At 38.9% G+C, this 21,708-nt stretch overlaps 1 protein-coding gene and 1 pseudogene across 2 annotated transcripts in view; both read left to right on the top strand.

Annotated features, from left to right (window-relative positions):
* EFHC2 (EF-hand domain containing 2) overlaps window positions 1–21,708 on the top strand; it is a 202,392-nt gene that overhangs the window by 30,258 nt on the left and 150,426 nt on the right. For both annotated transcript variants that reach the window (XM_024240474.2, XM_024240475.3), the window contains one exon: window positions 1,010–1,198. In XM_024240474.2, the coding sequence (XP_024096242.1) occupies window positions 1,010–1,198 (189 nt within the window). The remainder of the gene's footprint in view (window positions 1–1,009; window positions 1,199–21,708) is intronic.
* On the top strand, window positions 2,980–5,683 carry LOC103889040 (ribonucleoside-diphosphate reductase subunit M2-like; annotated as a pseudogene).

Raw genomic sequence — 21,708 nt, 5'->3', positions numbered from 1 at the left:
CCATGTTGGCCAGGCTGGTCTCGAACTCTTGACCTCAGGTGATCCTCCCGCCTCAGCCTCCCAAAGTGCTGGGATTACAGGTGTGAGCCACTGTGCCTGGCCTAGATTTGTCTATATTGATACGTGTAATATTAGACTCTGTATTAATATTCCATGTTATAAAGAGATGTATCTTTTCTGCTATTGGGTAGACATTTCAGTGGTTTCCTATTTTTCACTTTTGCAAACAATGCTATAACAAATAGTCTGATATGCAGTTCCTTGTGCCTAAGACAAGATACTTCTGTAGGAGTGGATTGGCTAGGCCATAGGACATATATGCCTCTATCTTTGCTCGTATTGCCACATCGCTCCTCAGAGTGATTGTCCTACTTTACCTTCCCACTAGCAGTGCACAAATGTTGATGTTGGCCATGTCCTTGCCAACCCTTGGTAGTTGTATCTGTGCTTTCTCCTCTCTCTCCACATCACCAGAAAAGGTGGGAGTTAAGGTTTTGCAATTAAAGGAGAATGTCAGCTCTGAAGAATCTCCTGTTACATTTACTTTAATGAGGAAAAGATTTTGTTCTCTGTTTTGGTGAAAATAATGTTTAGACTTCTGTGGAAAACAGTTACATACACTTTTTATTCTGAAGCAGAGCAGTTTTTTTTCTTTTCTTTTTTTTTTTGTTTTGCTGTTTGCATTCTTGGCAAACAAGTAGGAAAGACCAGTTAGCAAGCTAATGTTCTAAATATTTACTTGGAGTAATAGTCATTTTTTAATGTTTTACATAGCATGGAACATTAAGTTTATGTTTACTGCTTTTCAATGTTTTGAATTGATTAAAATGAATTAAATTTAAGAATGTGGCACAACTTTATGGATAAAGATTGATCATAATTATTTGCCACTTTATTTGCATTTTGTGAGGGAAAAATACATGGTAAGAAAATGTGTTGACATTTTACAAACAGGTTAGAAAAGTCATAAAGAGTTCTGGCTATTTTATGTTGTCTCTTATGTTCACAGGTGGGAAAGGAGAAGTTTCACAAATCCCAACATTGGGGCTTTTGCAACAATGTTATGATGTTGGTGAGTGATGAAAAGCCTGGAATAGGTGGAGAACCACTTCTGGGGCAAAAGATAAAGCCTAAATGTAGCATATATCCTAAAGGAGATGGAAGTGATGTACCATCATGGGTAGCCTTTGATAAACAGGTAAGTCACATGACACTGGGAGGAATGCAGTCTTAGCATTTTACAGATGCTAAATAATTTAGTTTTGAGAAAGTAGGAGTCTTCAGTGTAAATGTTAAGGCTAGTTCTTTTTCTTTTTGCCTTTTCTACTTATTATTGCCTTTATTTTTAGTGTTTTATTTTTAGTGTTTCTCCCTTTGTCTTTATTTGTTTAAATTGACAAACATAATTGTATATATTTATGGTGTACAACATGATGTTTTGAAATATGTATATACTATGGAATGGCTAAATTGAGCTAATTAACATATGCATTACCTCATGTGCTTCTCTTTTTTTGTGATGAAAACACTATTGTCTTACAATTTTCAAGTGTACAATACGTTGTTATTAGCTATAGTCATTGTGTTATACAATAGATCTCTTAAACGTATTCCTCCTAAGTGAAATTTTGCTTCTTTTGACTAAGGTTAGTTCTTCTGAAAAGATAAATTCAAGAACAAAAGTATCCTAAACAAAGAAAAATTATTCTTGCTCTGCTCTTTTTTATCAAGCACATTGGTTGCAGAATGCCAAATGTTTATCTTTCTTGGCTAATGCTTATTAACCTTTCTCTCATCTCCTTCACTGGACAGGATAATCTGTCTTATAGACACTAAGAGTCTGGTCAGATTGTCACTTTTGCTTTTGAGTTGCCATTGACTAAATAATTGTGTTTGAGTCTGAATGTGGCTTTAAATAGGAATAGAAAAATGCCTTCTCTTCTTTTCTCCATACTAATTAGTAATAAACCATAGTAATGATTCCCCATCCCTAAGGGCTAAAATGTGATATGGCAAGAAGAATAGTGAAAGGAAGTGATGCCATTATTAGACAAGAGTTGGAATTCTTTAATGTATATGTCTATACACATACGCACACATATACATATGGACATATTGGCAGTTAGAAAAGGGAATGTATTTGAATATTTTTTAAAAAGGCTAAGATCAAAGGAAAGAAAAGGCGACCAGCTATATGGATATGCTGTGTTTATCAGATAGCCCTGTATCACAGCCCAGTGTTCTGTTCTCCAGAAAGAACTAGTTATTAGATTATTTTAGATCCTGTAATTGAAAGATAGTTCAGGACTAGATAAAGAATTGAAACCATAGCATGCTAAGTTTACCAGGTGGTTTTTAGCAGCTTTTAACATGGATTGGTTGGCAGTACTTTGATTCTAATTAAAATGTCCTCAAATTGACACATCCCCATGTCATCTGTGATAGGGTAGATCATCTGTGATAGGGTAAATCAATTAGAGTGCACATTTTTTTTTGAAGCCTAGTTCTGACACTTATAGTGATCTAACAGATCACAGGGAGGCTTCCTTCCTGGGAAACCATTTCTCCTTTCAACATGGGCCAATATTCTTTTCTTGGATTATTTTCAGTACCTGGCTCCGTGCTGGACCCAGAGCTCAAAAACAATTCTGGGCTGACTGACTTGGGTGGATTATGCATAGTTTTCTGTTACTCTCAATCTTATAGGATGTTTACTTTGCATGGGCCAAAGAAAAGATTCTATTTTTACCTCATGTAAAAAAGAGGGTATCGACAATATTTTAAACTAATCCACTACTGAATAAGTATCGTAGGCCACAATGTATTAATATCAAACTATTCTCTTGCATTTCAAGTCGAAAAGTCATTTCATGTTTTTCTCAATATTTAATATGTGCCTTTCAAGCCTATTTTGCAGGCCTTTAATTACTTATGTAGAATATTTCATGAATCTGGAATAATTTTAGCTTCAGACTACTTGAGAAAATGAAGAGCTTGCTCATTTCAGGTCTAACTAAATGCAACATAATTCTTTCAGTTATTTTGTTGGTCAGCTTCTATTAAATATTCATTGAGCTTTAAATGAGACACTAAGACTGAAATATTTACGTGCTCTGATGAGACTGTGAACTACAGACTAGATCCTGGTTAATACCCGAAGCAAATTATAAAGCGCTTTCTACATTAGCGGTTCAACAAAAACAAGTCAACACCTGTTAATCATTTGTCTTAAAAATGAGACATTTTCGGTGCACCCCGTCCCAGCCGCCCGGTCCCGGCCCCTCACTCTCCTTTGCCGCGCCGCCACCATGTTCTCCGTCCGCATCCCACTCCTGCACATCACGGACCCGCAGCGGCTGCAGCTCTCGCCGCTGAAGGGGCTCAGCCTGGTCGACAAGGAGAACAGGCCGCCGGCCCTGAGCGGGACCCGGGTTCTGGCCAGCAAGACTGCAAGGAGGATCTTCCAGGAGCCCGCGAGCCGAAAACTAAAGCAGCTGCCCCCGGCGTGGAGGATGAGCCGCTGCTGAGAGGAAACCCCTGTCGCTTTGTCATCTTCCCCATCGAGTACCATGATATCTGGCAGATGTATAAGAAGGCGGAGGCTTCCTTCTGGACCACCGAAGAGGTGGACCTGTCCAAGGACATTCGGCACTGGGAATCCCTGAAGCCCGAGGAGAGAGATTTTATATCCCATGTTCTGGTTTTCTTTGCAGCAAGTGATGGCATAGTAAATGAAAATTTGGTGGAGCGATTTAGTCAAATAGTTCAGATTACAGAAGCCCGCTGTTTCTATGGCTTCCAAATTGCCATGGAAAACATACATTCTGAAATGTATAGTCTCCTTATTGACACTTACATCAAAGATCCCAAAGAAAGGGAATTTATCTTCAATGCCATTGAAACGATGCCTTGTGTCAAGAAGAAGGCAGATTGGGCCTTGCGCTGGATTGGGGACAAAGAGGCTACCTATGGTGAACGTGTTGTAGCCTTCGCTGCAGTAGAAGGCGTCTTCTTTTCCGGTTCTTTTGCATCGATATTCTGGCTCAAGAAACGAGGACCGATGCCTGGCCTCACGTTTTCCAATGAACTTATTAGCAGAGATGAGGGTTTACACTGTGATTTTGCTTGCTTGATGTTCAAACACCTGGTACACAAAACATCGGAGGAGAGAGTGAGAGAAATAATTATCAATGCTGTTCAGATAGAACAGGAATTCCTCACCGAGGCCTTGCCTGTGAAGCTCATTGGGATGAATTGCGCTCTAATGAAGCAATACATTGAGTTTGTGGCAGACAGACTTATGCTGGAACTGGGTTTTAGCAAGGTTTTCGGAGTAGAGAGCCCATTTGACTTTATGGAGAATATTTCACTGAAAGACTAACTTCTTTGAGAGGAGAGTAGGCGAGTATCAGAGGATGGGAGTGGTGTCAAGTCCAACAGAGAATTCTTTTACCTTAGATGCTGACTTCTAAATGAACTGAAGATGTGCCCTTATTTTGCTGATTTTTTTTCCATCTCATAAAAAAAATCAGCTGAAGTGTTATCAACTAGCCACACCATGAATTGTCCATAATGTTCATTAACAGCATTTTTAAAACTGTGTAGCTACCTCACAACCAGTCCTGTTTATTTATAATGCTGGTAGTATCACCTTTTGCCAGCAGGCCTGGCTGGCTGTGACTTACTATAGCAGTGACAATGGCAGTCTTGGCTTTAAAGTGAGGGGTGACCCTCTAGTGAGCTTGGCACAGCAGGATTAAACAGTCATTTAACCAGCACAGGGAGTTGAAAGTTGAAAGATGCAGCCTCACTGCTTCAACGCAGATTTTAATGTTTACTTAAATATAAAACTGGCACTTTACAAACAAATAAATATTGTTTGTACTCACAAGGCGATAATAGCTTGATTTATTTGGTTTCTACACCAAATACAAAGCATTCTCCTGACCACTAATGGGAGCCAATTCACAATTCACTAAGTGACTAAAGTAAGTTAAACTTGTGTAGACTAAGCATGTAATTTCTAAGTTTTATTTTAGTGAGTTAAAATACTCGTTAACCAATTTTAAAGTCAGTCCTGTGTTTAGATAGATATTAGTCTGTTGGTGCCAGATAGAAGACAGGTTGTGTTTTTATCCTGTGGCTTGGGTAGTGTCCTGGGATTCTCTGCCCCCCTCCGAGTAGGGTGTTGGGGGATAAAGGAATCTCTCAGGGCAAGGAGCTTCTTAAGTTAAATCACTAGAAATTTAGGCATGATCTGGGCCTTCATATGTGTGAGAAGCCGTTCCATTTTATTTCTCACTGTATTTTCCCCAACTTCTAGTTGATAAGAAAAAACCGTTGAAGAGTTTTTTTTCTTTTTGTCTTTTAATACAGGAATATGTCTCTTTTTATTGAGGTCTTTTTTATGTGCTACGATTAAATTAAATGAGATAATGCTTTAAAAGCACTTATATGTGGGAGTATTGTAAAATTTCAAGTCATCCTTAAACAAAATGACCCACCTAAGATCTTGCTCCTGTTAAGTGGTGAAATCAACTAGAGGTGGTTCCTACAAGTTGTTGTTTATTCTAGTTTTGTTTGTGTGTAAGTAGGTTGTGTGAGTTAATTCATTTATATTTACTATGTCTTTTAAATCAGAAATTTTTTATTATGTATGTCCTTTTAGATTTTACCTGTAGTTCATACTTTAAAATAATCACCCAGTGTCTTATTCTAGCATTGTCTAAATCTGAGTATTATCTAGGGGAATCTTAAACTTCAGTAGGAAACCATGAGTTATTAATACAGTTTCCATTCAAATATTAATTTCAGAACGAAACAGAATTTTTTTTTTTTTTTTTTTTTTTTATGAGACGAAGTCTCGCTCTGTCGCCCAGTCTGGAGTGCAGTGGTGTGATTTTGGCTCACTGCAACCTCTGCCTCTTGGGTGCAAGCAATTCTCCTGTCTCAGCCTCCCGAGTAGCTGGGACTGCAGATATGTGCCACCACACCTGGCTAATTTTTGTATTTTTAGTAGAGACGGAGTTTCACCATATTGGTCAGGCTGGTCTCGAACTCCTGACCTCAGGTGATCCACCCACCTCACCCTCCCAAAGTGCTGGGATTACAGGCATGATAAACAAATATTCTTAATACGGCTACTTTGAATTAATCTGCCTTTATGTTTGAGAGAAGAAAGCTGAGTCATTGCATGAAAGATGATGAGAGATAAATATTGATCTTTTGGCCCCATTTGTTAATTGTATTCGCTATTTGAACATTGTCCTGTTCTGTTGTTAGTTTCTTTCATCATTTGTGGTATAGTCAATTTTTAAATCTCTGTAATATGATACATTTTCCTATCTTTTAAGTTATTGTTACCTAAAGTTAATCCAGATTATATGGTCCTTATACTTCTACAACATTAAAATGAAGAAAGGCAAAAAAAAAAAAAAAAAGACGTTTTCAACTTGTTGCCAGTTTTTCCAGTAGCTTTTAATCCTAGCAATATATCTAGCATTATACTCTCAAATAATACAAAGTAAAAATAAAGACAGTTATTTGGAAAGTGTATTAAAATTAATATTTGTAGTAGATGCTCTTTGTGCCCACCCAGATCCATGCTGGGGTGGTGCTCCCCCACCCCCAGCTGTGACAAATAGTTTGACAAACAGCTCACACCTGTAACCCTCTCTGGAGACTTGCTCTTGGCTGATGGGAGTTGCATCTCTCGGAGACACCTGAGAGGTTACACAGGCCCCTTTTCCCCAAGAGGGGGCAGCTAATAACTGACTGATTTATCAAGGGTAAAAAAAGGTCGGCTTCGTTGCCTGAAGGGGGGATAATTCTTTGCTATGATTCAGGCTCCATAGCCCCTCGTGCATCAGACCAAGGCTACACTTGACCTGAGAATGCATCCTTGCTTGCGCGGTTCATTTCCCTTTCCTTTGCTGCTTCCCTCACTCCCTTACAGGTTTCTCCCAAGAGTCTGCCCTTAATAAATCACATGCACTAAAATCTCTGTTTCAGGCTCTGCCTCTATGGAACCCAACCTAAGACAACATTCCAGGTTTTAATCCATAATTCTGAAAGCAACCACCAAAATGCCTTGCTCAAGTAGACTATCACATTACAAGCAGAGAAAATGCCTTTTGCAATCACGAAAAGGAGCCAGTATTTGTTATCCCGCATGGCCCCTGCGGCAGACACTTCTAGCTGTTTTATCCTTTATGCATTCTACACTTCCTTCTTATAGGCAGAACAGTTTTATGCAGGCTGGAATTGTGCCCACTTAAATGTGTTACCTCCCCAGGCTTCTTGCAGCTAGGGCTGGCCGCATGACTCACTTTTGGCCAATGATATATGCGTTAAGGTTTATTGGGTGGGGCTCCTGGGAAAGTTACTATTTTTCTAATGAAAACAGGCTCAGCAGGTATGATTTTCCTGCCCTTTGCCCTCCTTTTGTTTTTCCTGTCTGGAACTAGTGTTACCGAACCAAACTGGGTCCATTTACCTGCATGCAAGGGAAAGCCAAACGCCAAAGCACCAGGTTTTTGCAGCAAGAAAGGTTTATTGAGTTGATTGGCAAGGAGACAGGAGGAAACACTCAAATCTGTCTCCTGGAGCGGGGGGGCTGGGTCGGGTTTTATAAGCATAGTGTAATGAGGTGTGATCTGATTGCATCTTGCAATGAGGTGATGCTGGGAGGCATAATCTGATTGGATCCTGCTATGGGGTGACACCAGAGCGTGATCTCTTTGGTTCCTGGATCCTGCCATATGGGGTCCACTTCTTAATTCAGTCCCTGTTCCTTGGTCCAAACTTAGATTTCACCTGTGCACACTTGGTTCAACTGGGCATGCTCGGGTTGTATGACCTTCAACCCTGGGGTCCACGGCAACTGAAAAACAACTCACGATTTTGTTATATAAAAGTTGAACTAGATTAGTCTGGTGCGGTTACACTAGGACATAATTCCTAGGGCACAGCAGCTATCTTGTGAGCATGACAGAGACAAAAGAAACCTAGGGCCTTGTTGGCATCATGGAGCCACTGTTTAAGGCCCAGGCTGCCTCTCTTTGGACTTGTAGTTGTGTGAGAAAAATCAGGCCATATTTCAGAGATTCTCAACCTAGCAAGGTATTTGGAAATATGTGGAGGTGTTTTGGGTTGTCACAATGATCAGGAGCAGGGCCAGACTAGGGTAAAGCAAATGAGGCACTTGCCTTCGGTGCAACATTTAAGGGGTGCCCCCAAACTCAGCAATTAAGCTAGATAATATTTTATTATTATCTAATTATTATTATCTATTATTAAGCTAGTATAATATTTTACAAAATCAAATGAATGCCAGAAATTCATAATGAACAAAATGCCAACATTTTAAATAAAGACAAGATCAGTAACTGTGCCGTGGAAGTTATATTGGAGCCTAAGGCAAAAGGAAAAATCAGTAATACTGATCCAATCTTTATTAAAAATTTGGCATTTTGATATTTTGTTTCTCCTGGATATTTTGCATTAATTTTGTTTTATTTTATTATTTTTTTTGAGGTGGAATCTCGCTCTGTTGCCCAGGCTGGAATGCAGTGGCACGATCTTGGCTCACTGCAACCTCCGCCTCACAGGTTCAAAGTGATTCTCCTGTCTCAGCCTCCTGAGTAGCTGGGACTACAGGCACCCACCACCACACCCGGCTAATTTTTGTAATTTTAGTAGAGACGGGGTTTTGCCATGTTGACCAGGCTGGCCTCGAACTCCTGACCTCAGGTAATCCACCCCTGCCCCCACCCAGCCTCCCAAAGTGCTGGGATTACAGGCATGAGCCACCACGCCTGGCTTGCATTAATTTTGATGTTTTAAATCACCTCACCCTAGGGCCAGCCCTGACCAGGAGGTGCTGCTACCATTGAGTATCCAGGGGCCAAGTGTATATTTTATATCCTGCAGTGTGGGGAAGGCAACCCTACATTGGTGAAAAATTGTTCTACCTCAAATGCCAATACTGTTTCCACTGAGAAACACAGTGTGTGTACTACTTGCTTAAAACCTGTAGCATTGGGAGAATTTCTAAAAACAGGCAAAAGAATTTTGCTTAATACTGCACCCACCCTTCAAAGACTTAGTTATTTCATTGAATTCATTTAAATAAAAGCAGACTATGATGGGACCAAGACAAAAACAAGACTACTCCATAATCATAACTGTCTGAACACAGAACACGAACACTGTCCAAGTCACAAAATGCATCACTCACGCCAGTTATTTCCAGTCATCATCCCAGTACCTCCATGAGTAAGAAGCAAATATAGATGGTTGTCCTCATCATATAAATGAAGAATCATTCTCAAGGAGAAATGGAGCAGGAACCAGAGTCTGAGACTGGGTGTTGGAGGCACTGATTCTGGTTCTGGTCCCGCCATTAACTATATGTGTGATTGTGGCTTAGTCACTTTACCTCTCTGAGCCTCAGTTTCCTTAACTATAATGCAAGACTTGGCTAGCTGATCTGTAAGGCCCTTTTACCTCTGGCAATTTATGTCTAAAACTTGACTAAAGTCAAATTCAGCTTGTTTATCCTAGAACTGAGCCCAGACCCTGGATCTAATGGCCTAGGACTCTCTAATTACATCAGGCACCCACTACTTCATTATTGATTGAAATTTGGCATTTAGCAGTTTATGCTACGCTATGGTGGCTGTATAAGATCTATAGTTAGCTGCTTTTATAAAACGTTGGAATATTTAGAAATATACAAATGACTGAATTTTTATATGACTTTTGTCTGGATGTTAAGCCCCATTTACATAGACTCTACAATTTTGCTCTCATTTTTCATTTGTCAACGGCTCCTAGTTAGCCTAATTTGTTTGCTGTTTCACAAATGACTCAATTATAGTAAGTGGCAAGATAAAAGTTGATCTTATGGGATATGCATACATTTAAAAATATTATTTCTTTTTTTTCCATCTATTGTAAACATAATGATTATAATCAAAACTACTGACCGCACAATTGAATTTCAATCACTTACATTAATTGACATCGAGCTTGTAATGAGCTGATTATTTATATAGCACTGTGTGACTCTATGATTTGAACAATATAAAAATAAATTTTTAAAATATAATTTGGTCCCTTGGGTCATCTTGTTTTTTTTTGTTTTTTTTTTTTTAGATTAAACAAGTTAGTTTATTATTCATTTGCAGCAAGGGAAAAAAACATACCCTAAGCAACTGTGGGATGTCTAATGAAGCAGGTGTTAGAAAAGGCTTATTATAGGATTTGGGCTTGTGTTAAGTAATTGTGGGGAGTAATTAAGGAAGCAGGGCTTTGCTCTGGATTGGGTGCTATCAGGAAGTAGGGGTACATCTACAACTGGGTATCTTAATAAATCTCAGAGAGAGAACAGACTAGAGTGAGTCTATACCTATAATTGGGAGAGAAGCAGCTGTCACTTCTGTGAGCCAGGAGAGGGGGATGTTTGACATTTCATGGCTGGACAAGGTTCATTTTCTGTGTTTAGATGTGACTATGGAGTAGTCTTGGTTTTGTCTTGATCCATCACGGTCACAGAGTGGCCTTGTCTGATGTTGGTGGTCTCTGAAATTATTCTTGTTTAGCAGGAGAACACCAAGGCCTAGCTGTGGATGCCAGGCCAGCTTGTAGCAGCACCAAGACCAGCTGATAGTATAGGCCGGCTCCTGGATGTCAGGGGCTACTTTTCTCTTTCTTACCCAGTACTAGCTAGAATTTTTAATTTTCCTGCAGGAGGATTAAAGAATGATCAGGTACTTTACAATTTCACTTGGTTAACAAAGAACAATACGTAAATACAGATTCTTAAAGTTTTGCCTAAAGCCAGTTAGGAATGTTATAAAATATAATCAGAATATATAAAAATAAAATACAATTAAGCTTTTAAAAAAACTGGAAAATGCATTAGATATACCTTTAAACCATACCCGAAATTTCAAATGGAAATCTTTCCATAGGTTTATATAATTTTCAGATTATCTGACTCTTGCTATTACCATGTCATAAAAGACACCATCATGTATAATTATAAGACAATGTAATTGCAATACATTGCCATTTTAATCCCATGTTTTACATCACAAGTACACAGATCTGCAGCTATTTAGTTTTAGAGAAGAAATAAAAAATCTTGCCTGAAATCAACCATGTCATACCCCAAATTCTCAACTATGCATTCTACATTTGTCACTAAGAATAAAACACTTAGTCTTTAAATTTATATTAAAGTGATAAAGCTTCCAATTTCATTGTATTATGTGGGTTTCTTTAATCTTCTTTTGAAATTCAAAAGGCACTTAATAAAAATAATCCCCAAGTCTGGAATAAATGTTTTTGGAATAAAAAGAATGAGAATCATAAATGAGCCTTTTACTAAAGAAGAGAGTTCTTCCTTCCCTCTTTTCTAAAACCTAGAATTTAGCTATTTGACAACATTTTAAGGCCCTTCCCTCAGGCCAAAACTTTTTATCAGTAACTAGGCCTGTGGCTTATTCTGATTAGTCCAAAGTTAAAATTGTCTTTTTGAACTTAAACTTTTGTAGATACCACTACATCCCCATTAGAATGGCTATAATTTTAAGACTCTTACCACTAAGTGTTGGTGATCAGGTAGAGAAACTAGAACCTTCATACATTCCTGGTAGGAATGTAAAATGGTGCTGCCATTTTGAAAGACAGTTTGACAGTTTCTTAGTTAAACATATACTTGCTGCATGACCCAGTAATTCCACTTCTATGTACCCATCTAAAAGAAATTAAAACATGTTCACACAAAAACTTGTGGGTGAATGTTTATAGCATCATTATTCGTAGTAGTCAAAAAACAGGGAACAACCCAAATGTCCCTTAAGTAATAATGGATAAACAAAATATGGTATATTTACATAATGAAAACTATTCAACAATAAAGAAACCTAATGATATATATGTTACAACATGGGTGAACCTCAAAAACATTACACTAAGTAAAAGAAGCCAGACACAGAAGACTTCCTATTATATGATTCCATATATATGAAATCCTAGAAAAGGCAAATACATAGGAAAAAGCAGATCAGCAGTTGACTGGGGCTGATGGTGGGAGAGGGGACTTTTGTGGAGGGGGGCGTGATAGAAATGTTTTAAACTGGATCGTGGTGATGATTACACAGCTTTGTAAATTTACAAAAAGCCATTGAACTGTATGCTTAAAAGTAGTAAATTTTATGGTATATAAATTACAGCTTAAAATATTAGTTAGTTTGGGTTGCCATTGTAACTGCCCAACTGGTTCACCATGCCTGCTGCCTAGACAGAGCCCATTTATCAAGATAGGGGAATTGTAATAGAGAAAGAGTTATTCACACAAAGCTGGCTGTTTGGGAGACCAGAGTTTTAATATTACTCAAATCAGTCTCCCACAAAACTCAGGAATTGGGTTTTTTAAGTATAATTTGGTCGGGGTGGTGGGGGTGAGTGGGTTGGAAAGTGGGGAGTGCTGATTGGTCAGGTTGGAAATCATAGGGAGTTGAAGCTGTCCTCTTGTACTGAGTTGTTCCTGGGTGGGGGCCACAAGACCAGATGAGCCATTTTGTCAACCTGGGTGGTGCCAGCTGATCCATTGAGTACAGGGTCTGCAAAATATCTCAAGCACTGATGTTAGGTTTTCTTTTTTTTTTCTTTTTTTTTTTTTTTTTGAGATAGAGTCTCGCTCTATCGCCCATGCTGGAGTGCAGTGGCGCAATCTTGGCTCACTGCAACCTCCATCTCCTGAGTTCAAGTGATTCTCCTGCCTCAGCCTCCCAAGTAGCTGGGACTACAGGCGCGTACCACCACACCCAGCTAATTTTGTGTATTTTTAGTATAGATGGGGTTTCACTGTGCTGGCCAGGATGGTCTTGATCTCCTGACTTCATGATCTGCCCTCCTTGGCCTCCCAAAGTGCTGGTGTTACAAGTATGAGCCACTGCACCTGGTGATGTTAGGTTTTATAATAGTGATCTTATTCATCCCCAGGAGCAATTTGGGGAGGTTTAGAATCTTGCAGCCTCCAGCTATATGACTCCTAAACCATAATCTCTAATCTTGTGGCTAATTCATTAGTTCTGCAAAGGCAGTCTAGTCCCTAGGCAGGAAGGGGGTTGTTTTGGGAAAGGGCTAGTATGTGTTTGTTTCAAAGTTTAACTGTACACTAAGTTCCTCCTGAAGTTAGTTTGACTTATGCCTCAGAATGAACAAGGACAGCTTGGAGGTTAGAAGCAAGATGGAGTTGGTTAGATCAGATCTCTTTCACTGTAATAATTTTCTCAATTATGATTTTTGTAAAGACGATTTCACCATAACAAAATACTACAGACTGGGTGGCTTAAACAGAAATTTTTTTTCTCACAGTTCTGGAGGCTGGAAGTCCAAGGTCAAGGTGCTGGCAGGGTTGGTTTCTCCTGAGGCCTCTCTCCTTGTCTTACAGATGATTACCCTCTTGCTGCCTCATGCTCTGTGCACACTAATTATAGTTATTTTGAACATAAAATCCTTGTCATTTGTAAGATTTTAGTTCACAAATTAGGAAGAAACTGATAGTCACTATTTGACTTGTTGACTTAAATTTTAGGCTGATTTATATTTTGTTCTCAACTTTTAATCTATAAAAGTCATGGTTATTTATGTATTTTTCCCCCTCTGAATTCAAACCAGCTGTAGGTTTATTTGAAATATTAAAAAAAAAATTCTTTACCTTCCTTTATTTTGTATTTGCAGGACTCTGCCCTATGGTAAACTCACTTTTTGTAACACTGATGGTGGGTGATAGCACAAATGCCATAGACCATATAATCTAGCTGTATTCTTAAAAATTTTTTTTTTGAAGTAATTTTGGACTCACAAAAAGTCACAAAAATAGTACAGAGAATTCCTGAATACCCTTTTCACAGCTTTCCCCGATGATAACATCTTATATAACCATTTGATATACCTTATCAAAACCAGGATTTTACCTTCTGCAACATGGTAAAACAAGAACAAAAATGCAGGAAATCAGCATTGGCATTGTGAACCCCAAAGTATCTGAAATGGGTCTCAATCAGTTTAGAAAGTTTATTTTGCCAAGGTTAAGGATGTGCCTGTGACAGCCTGAGGAGGTCCTGATGACATGTGCCCAAGGTGGTCGGGGTACAGCTTACTTTCATACATTTTAGTGAGACATAATACATCAATCAATATATGTAAGATGTACATTGGTTTGATCTGGAAAGGCGGGCCAACACAAAGCCGGGGAGACGCTTCCAAGTCACAGGCAGATTCAAAGATTTTCTGATTGGCAATTGGTTGAAGGAGTTATTATCAATATAAAGGAATGTCTGGGTTATGATAAGGGCTTGTGGAGACCAACGTTTTATCATGCAGATGAAGCCTCCAGGAAGCAGCCTTCAGACAGAATAGATTGTAAATGTTTCTTATCAGACTTTAGATCTGTGTTGATGATAATGCTTGTCAACTTTTCCTGAATTCCTAAAGGGAGGAGGGTATAATAAGGAATGTCTGGTTCCCCCTTCCCATCATGGCCTGAAACTAGTTTTTCAGGCTAACTTTGGAATGTCCTTGGCCTAGAGGAGGGATCTGTTCAGATGGCTGGGGGGCTTAGAATTTTATTTTTGGTTTACAGTATAATACTATTAACTAAACCGCAAACCTTATTTGGATTTCACCAGTTTTTACATGCACTCACTTTTTCCCCCTAAGTTTAACAGTCCTATGGAATCTTATCCCATATATAGATTCATGTAACCACCACCTTGTTCAGGATACAGAATAACTGTGTTCTTTAGGATTTTGCTGTTTGAGTCCTCATTTATTGAGGTAAACTTCATTTTAATTCTTAAAATCAACTTTATTGGGGTATAATTTATATATAATAAAATGAGCCTTTTTTTTTTTTTTTTTTTTTTTTTTGAGACAGAGTCTCACTCTGTTGCCCAGGCTGGAGTGCAATGGCGTGGTCTCTGCTCACTGCAACCTCTGCCTCCTGGGTTCATGCGATTCTCCTGCCTCAGCCTCCCAAGTAGCTGGGATTACAAATGCCCGCCACCACGCCTGGCTAATTTTTGTATTTTTAGTAGAGACGGGGTTTCACCATGTTGGCCAGGCTGGTCTCGAACTGCTGACCTCGTGATCTGCCTGCCTCAGCCTCCCAAAGCATTGGGATTACAGGCATGAGCCACCACGCCCGGCCAAAATGAGCCTATTTTAAGTATACAATTCCATTTGTTGTGACAAATGTATGCATCTGTGTAACCACCACCCCAGACACCATCTAGGACGTCTCTGTTCCCTCAGGAGGTTCCCTTATTCCCCCAATTCGTTTAGCCCTTTCCCATTGTTCTGACTTCTATCACCATAGCTTAGTCTTTCATTTTCTTGGATTTCAGATAAACGGAATCCTATGGTGCATCTGCCCTGGAGTCTAGCTTACTGTTTGAGATTTAAGATTTGAGGCACAGCTTTGACAATGTGTATATAAACAAAGTGTAGCAAATTCATGTAATAATATACTATAACAGATTTCTGGGCATTTTACAGTCCTTTTTAGTCCTCTGGTTTGATATCCCTTTACTTTAAAATATTCTGGTTCCATTTTTTCAAATTACTCTTCTAACCTCCTTCAGAGGTTTTAAAATACTTTAAGATGTTAATAACACCACATTATTCAAAGATATGAAGAAATGCTTATCTCCATTCTTTTTTCAATGTTGTCCCATTTCCTTTTCTTTTATTCCATCTCTCTCAACCTTCTTGTCCCTTCCCTTCTGGTGTTTTTTGTTTTTTTTTTAATTTCATTTAATTTTATTTTATTTTTTACCTTTTTTCTGTTTTCTCTTTTATTGGACTTCTATCTCTTCATCCTCATTCTCTTTACTTTCATCCATTTTTATTCATCTTCTATTGTGAGTGCCCTATTTAACTTTCTTCCTTTCCTTACTTTGTCTTCTCCTGTTTCTGGCCTTGCAGTTGCTGACTTCTCTTAGGAGAGTATGCTGACTTCTCTTCTTAGGAGAGTATCATCATTGTTGTCATCATCATCATCATCGGTTTTTTTTTTTTTTTTTTTTTTTTTGAGATGGAGTCTCGCTCTGTCACCCAGGCTGGAGTGCAGTGGCACAATCTCAGCTCACTGCAACCTCCACCTCTCGGTTTCAAATGATTCTTCTGCCTCAGCCTCCTGGGTAGCTGGGATTACAGGCGCACGCCACCACACCCAGCTAATTTTTATATTTTTTTTAGTATAGATGGGGTTTCACCATGTTGGTCAGGCTGGTCTGGAACTCCTGACTTCGTGATCCGCCTGCCTCAGCCTCCCAAAGTGTTAGGATTACAGGCGTGAGCCACCGTGCCCAGCCCATCATTGATATTATTACTAGGGCCTTTCCCCTTCCCCTTTCCCCTAGGGCTGAACCCAGGGTATATATGTCTCTCCAAATGGAGTGTTGTCTGAAATTAACTCTGTGTGCAGTGTCTAGGGTGTTCTTTGTAAACATGGCCTGCCTGCAATACCTCTTTAATGAGAGGCTTTTTGGTATAGTAGAAAGAACAAGGCTTTTCAGTTAGACTGAGGTTTAGAACCTGGATTTACCATCTATTACCTATTTCATCCTGGCCATGTTTTTAACCTCTCTTAGCCTGAGTTCCCTCATCTGTCAAGTGGGAATAACAAAACCCACCTTAGAGCTGCCGTGAATATCAAATGGGTAATGCATGTCAAATGCCCAGGTCATAGTAGTCACGAAGAATTATTTCCTTATATGGGGTGGGGAGAGCAGTTTTCCTAGGGGAAGTGAAGCATAAGCTGGGACTATCCCAATGCTCATTTGTGCTACAGGATTCTTGCATTTTTCTTTGGGAAAAATTCTGGGATTTTCTAGAAGAATAAGTTTGGAGATGCTACCAATGAGCCCAGTGAGTTCTAAAAAGCAGCTATTAAACTATCATTGTATTGCTCTTTCCAATTGTTCTGTGCACCATTTATGTTGAAATTAGGGTAGTTCATAAAATCATATATTGTTTAAACAAAAGATTTTGTCATGTCTCTTCTATTTTAGCAAATTTACTTAATGGTCTTTTAGGAGGAAAGGTGATAAATAACTACCTTTTAAATTATTTTATTTTTTCATTCTGAACTAATAGCAGTCAGTAATAGGCTGCTACAATTGTATTTACATGCCTATTATTCATAACTGTACTCATAGATTTTATACCATGATCCTCTAGGTTCTAGAAATTTCATGCAGGTCCTTTTATGTTTAGTTGAAATTGTACTTCCTTTGCAATCTACCATGTTCCCCCCCTTTTTTGGCTTAAAATATGAAATATGTTTTGCATGCATTTTATTATTTCTCTTTGATTCTACTTGTTGATATTTTTCATTCAGAATTTCAAAGCATTTATTTTTGCATTTATATTTACATATCAAAAATATTATATTTTAATAGTTTTACATATTAAAACTATTTTCAATTCTGGTCTACTTGGCTTTTACAGTCAGCTTTATGAATTGAAGCTTTGGTTCTTACGGGTAGGTAATGGAGATAATATTATTATGTGTTCCCAGCTTTCTCCTTTTCCACATACCTTGCCTGCTAAACAAAAATTTGTCTTTGCTCACTCCACTTTTCTCCACCTCCATCCTCTAAGGATTCTTCTGACTTTTTCAGTTGTTCTTATGCTTTGTGGGATATAGGAAAGGAAGAAAGGGATAGGAGGGAGAGAGAGTATGAGTGGGAGAGCACCGATGGTGATGAAATGTGAAACTTGTGAGAATTGAAAAAGAGAGAAAAGGCTTTTTTGGGGGAGAAGTGTGGATGTGCAGCATAAATTGGATCACCTTTAGATTTTCCTTGGAGGTCTAAGTGAAGATGAACAGGATTTTCAATTGCTATTAGTTGTTGGGCCTTTTCTTTGAATATACTACCATGCTGAGACTAAGCCACACTGGCTTATTATTTGAGTTACTTCTAAATGTTAACTTACTAAATTATATATTTTTGTGTATGCTTACACAAATAAGAGAACTGCCATTACTCACCCCTCTCCCAACACCCATCAGTTGACCTAAGTCCTCTCGTCTCCCTCTGAAATCTCCCTTTCATCAGTCTCCTTCTTTCCATGGCCACTGCTGCCATCCTAGTTCATCTTTCACCTGGAGAGTAGCCTCCATTGAAGGCATCCCTGCCTTCAATATAATTCCCTTTCTCAACTGCCCACTCTGCTACAGAGTTAACTTTCTAAAATGTTTAGACTCCTTTGACCTCCTATGCATGGCTTAGGGACCACCTATATTTTGGCTCTTATACCTTTGTAGTCTCATCTCCTTTGCTCCCCCATCACCACTCAACCCTTAGCCACACAAAATGACTTGCAGTACCCCACATACCGAACACTCCTATGCTCCCATAACTTTGCACATGCTGTTCCCCTTTGCAGAGAATGCCCTTCCCCTCTTGTCCACTTACTCCGTCTTTCAGCCCATTGAAGACCCATTTCAGATGTTACCTCCACCATGATGCCTTCTGCTTAATACTTTCAGGTGACTGGCAATTCCCTCTCCTTTTGGAGCATTTTCATAAACCCTTATTACTCTTCTCTGTGTCCTCCACTGAGCAGGAGTGAGTGGAGATTTTGTGGCAGTTCAGGGCATAGTGGTTAAGCTTGTGGCCTCTGAGGCTAGGCAACTTGTGTTACCAGCTGTCTCATTTTCTTACTTTGAGACTGTGGGTAGATTACTTAACCTCCCAAATCTTGAATTCTATAAAATGAGAATCACAGTATTACCTACTTTATTGGTGTTTTGTGAGGAGTAAATGAGATAAGAGTATAAAAGTACTTAATACAATGCCTGACCCCTTATAAGTACTTAATCAGTGTTGGCTATTTTATTTAGCTTTGAATTCTCAGAGCTTTAGCACAACGCCTGACACATGGAAGACAACTTGGCAATATATACGGAACTGCAATATTATTAAGTCTTTCCTAATGGCTTTTAGCTTTTATCTCCAATGCATTATCATTATTTGGAGGTACCATACTCTGTTTTGCAGTTATTTGCATATAGTCTTATTCCCCTTACTTGACTGTGTACTCTTTGTAGTTGGAGAGATTGTCTTATTGAGTGTTGTATCCACAGCACAGAGCTTTGAACTTAGCAGGTATTCTGTGGCTGGTTTGGTTTGTATTATTTTCCATTAGTAAGGGAGCCTTTCAGTATGAAGTACCCATTTTGTGACCTTGGTTGTTGATGCACTTGTGGGAAATAAATAACATACTTTGGGATCATTAAAATCATCCAATGTACTGGGAGGTCCAATTTATTGGGTAATTACTAGAATTACAGAACAAATTCTTTGGACTGGAGGAGAACATAAAGGGCATCATATCCAAGCATCTTTCTTCTGACTCTTTTGCATGGAATCCAGCTTTTAGAAAATACGTAATATTGCAAAATGATGGCATGAAGGAGTGTTTTTGCCTTGGTTATCATATTATTCCTGCTAATTTTACACACACACAGACACACACACACACACACACGTTGAGTATACCAAATCTGAAAACTTTTTGAGTGCTGACATGATGCCACAAGTGGAAAATTCCATACCTGCCCTCATGTGATAGGTCACAGTCAAAACACAAGTGCACAACACAGTTTATTCAGCATCCCAAGGGAAGAAAAAGCCCTTCCAACCCCCTTCACCTACAGTATAGATTCTTTGCACATGCCCAGATTCCCCCAAACAAGCATGCCTACAAAGTGTAATAAAATGGCACATGTGCAGGCTGGATATGCCAACAGCACATTCCCCACAATTCCCCGTGTAGGACCAAGACCTTCGTGTATTTTGTGGTGTAAAGATATTGTTGAAAATGTCAAATAGGTCTGAAGATAGCCCTGTGGGTAAGAGGAAGGGTTTATGTGTATCGATAGCATAGAAAGTCAAGCTGTGGGAGAAACTGGACAGCAGTGTAACTGTGAAGCATCTTACAGGAGAGTATGGTGTTGGAGTGACCACTATATGTGACCTGAAGAAACAGAATGATAAACAGTTGAAGTTCTATACAAAAGTGATGTATAGAGGTTAATGAAAAATAGAAAAACACTGCATAAAGCTAAAAACGAAGGTCTCAAACATGTATTGAAAGAGTGAGTCCATCAGTGTCACAGTGAACATGTGCCATTTAATGGTATGCTGATTATGAAACAAGCAAACAAATGGCAAAAATTTTGCCATTGCTTTCAATGGCAAAAACTGTAATTATTTTTGCACCAACCTATAATAGCTGAAATGGTTCTAAATCAAGGTGATGATGAAGATGACATTGCTAGCTGTAAAAAAAAGTGCCTACAGATGATGTGGTGAAATTGTGATGGGATTATTGGATGACTAGAGCCATATGCATTCATAACAGAACAAGAAATCATGTCAGTTGATAAAATCAGGGGCACTTATACGACAAAAACCTCTATTAATGAGGCTGATAACTCTGGAGGAAACATTTAAGAAAGCCATCCAGCAGAATGCCTCCTCATCTCTAGAGGACCTACTTCCTGGTCCCTCAACTGCTTCTGATGTTTCTTCTCACCTAAAAAAATAGAGTGTATGAATTAGCTGGGCATGGTGGCACGTGTCTGTAATCCCAGCTACTCAGGAGACTGAGGCAGGGGAATTGCTTGAACCTGGGAGGTGGAGGTTGCAGTGAGCTGAGATCGCACCACTGCTGCACTCCAGCCTGGGCGACAGAGTGAGACTGTGTCTCAAAAAAAAAAAAAAAAAAAAAAAAAGGAAAGGAAATACTCGAGACTAGGTAATTTATAAAGAGGTTTAGTTGGTTCATAGTTCTGCAGGCTGTACAGGAAGCATGGCACATCTGCTTCTAAGGAGGCCTCAGGAAGCTTCCAATCATGGTAGAAGGCAAACGGGGAGTGAGGCACTTCACATGGCTGGAGCAGGAAGAAAAGAAAGAGTGGGGAGGTGCCACACACCTTTAAACAACCAGATCTCATGAGAACTCACTATAGTGAGGACAGTACCAAGGGGGAAATCCACCCCCTTGATCCAATCACCTCCCATCAGGACCTACCTCCAACACTGGGAATTACAATTTGACATGAAATTTGGGTGGGTACACAGATCCAAACCATATCACATGTGAATAAGTGTAAGAAAATTATTTCTTATCCAAAGCATATAAATTCAGTCAGGAATGATGATTATGCCAAATAACCACAGATTGTCCATATGAGTGGCTGAGATAGTGACACCTTTGCTTTCTGATGGTTCAATGTACACAACTTTGTTTCATGTGCAAAATCATTAAAAATAGTACATAAAATTATCTTTAGGCTATAAGGTATGTATGAAACATAAATGAATTTCTTATTTAGACTTGTGTCCCATCCCCAGGATATCTCATTATGTATATGCAAATATTCCAAAATCTGAAAAACATCTGAAACACTCTGGTCTCAAGAATTTCCGATATGGGGTACTGAACCTACATATGTACATACATATGTGTTTCTGTGTGTGTGTGTGTGTGTATATGATAAAGGAAAAATATTATAAAAGATAAAGGAACAATCGTATATGTATATATATACACACACAAAAACACACATATATATAATCTTTTATATGGTAGGTGTTTTTCTTTTGTATTTTTCAT

This window comes from Pongo abelii, chromosome X (genome assembly GCF_028885655.2).
Source record: "Pongo abelii isolate AG06213 chromosome X, NHGRI_mPonAbe1-v2.0_pri, whole genome shotgun sequence".
NCBI classification, from domain to species: Eukaryota; Metazoa; Chordata; class Mammalia; order Primates; family Hominidae; genus Pongo; species Pongo abelii.
This window is presented reverse-complemented; position numbering and strand designations above follow the sequence as displayed.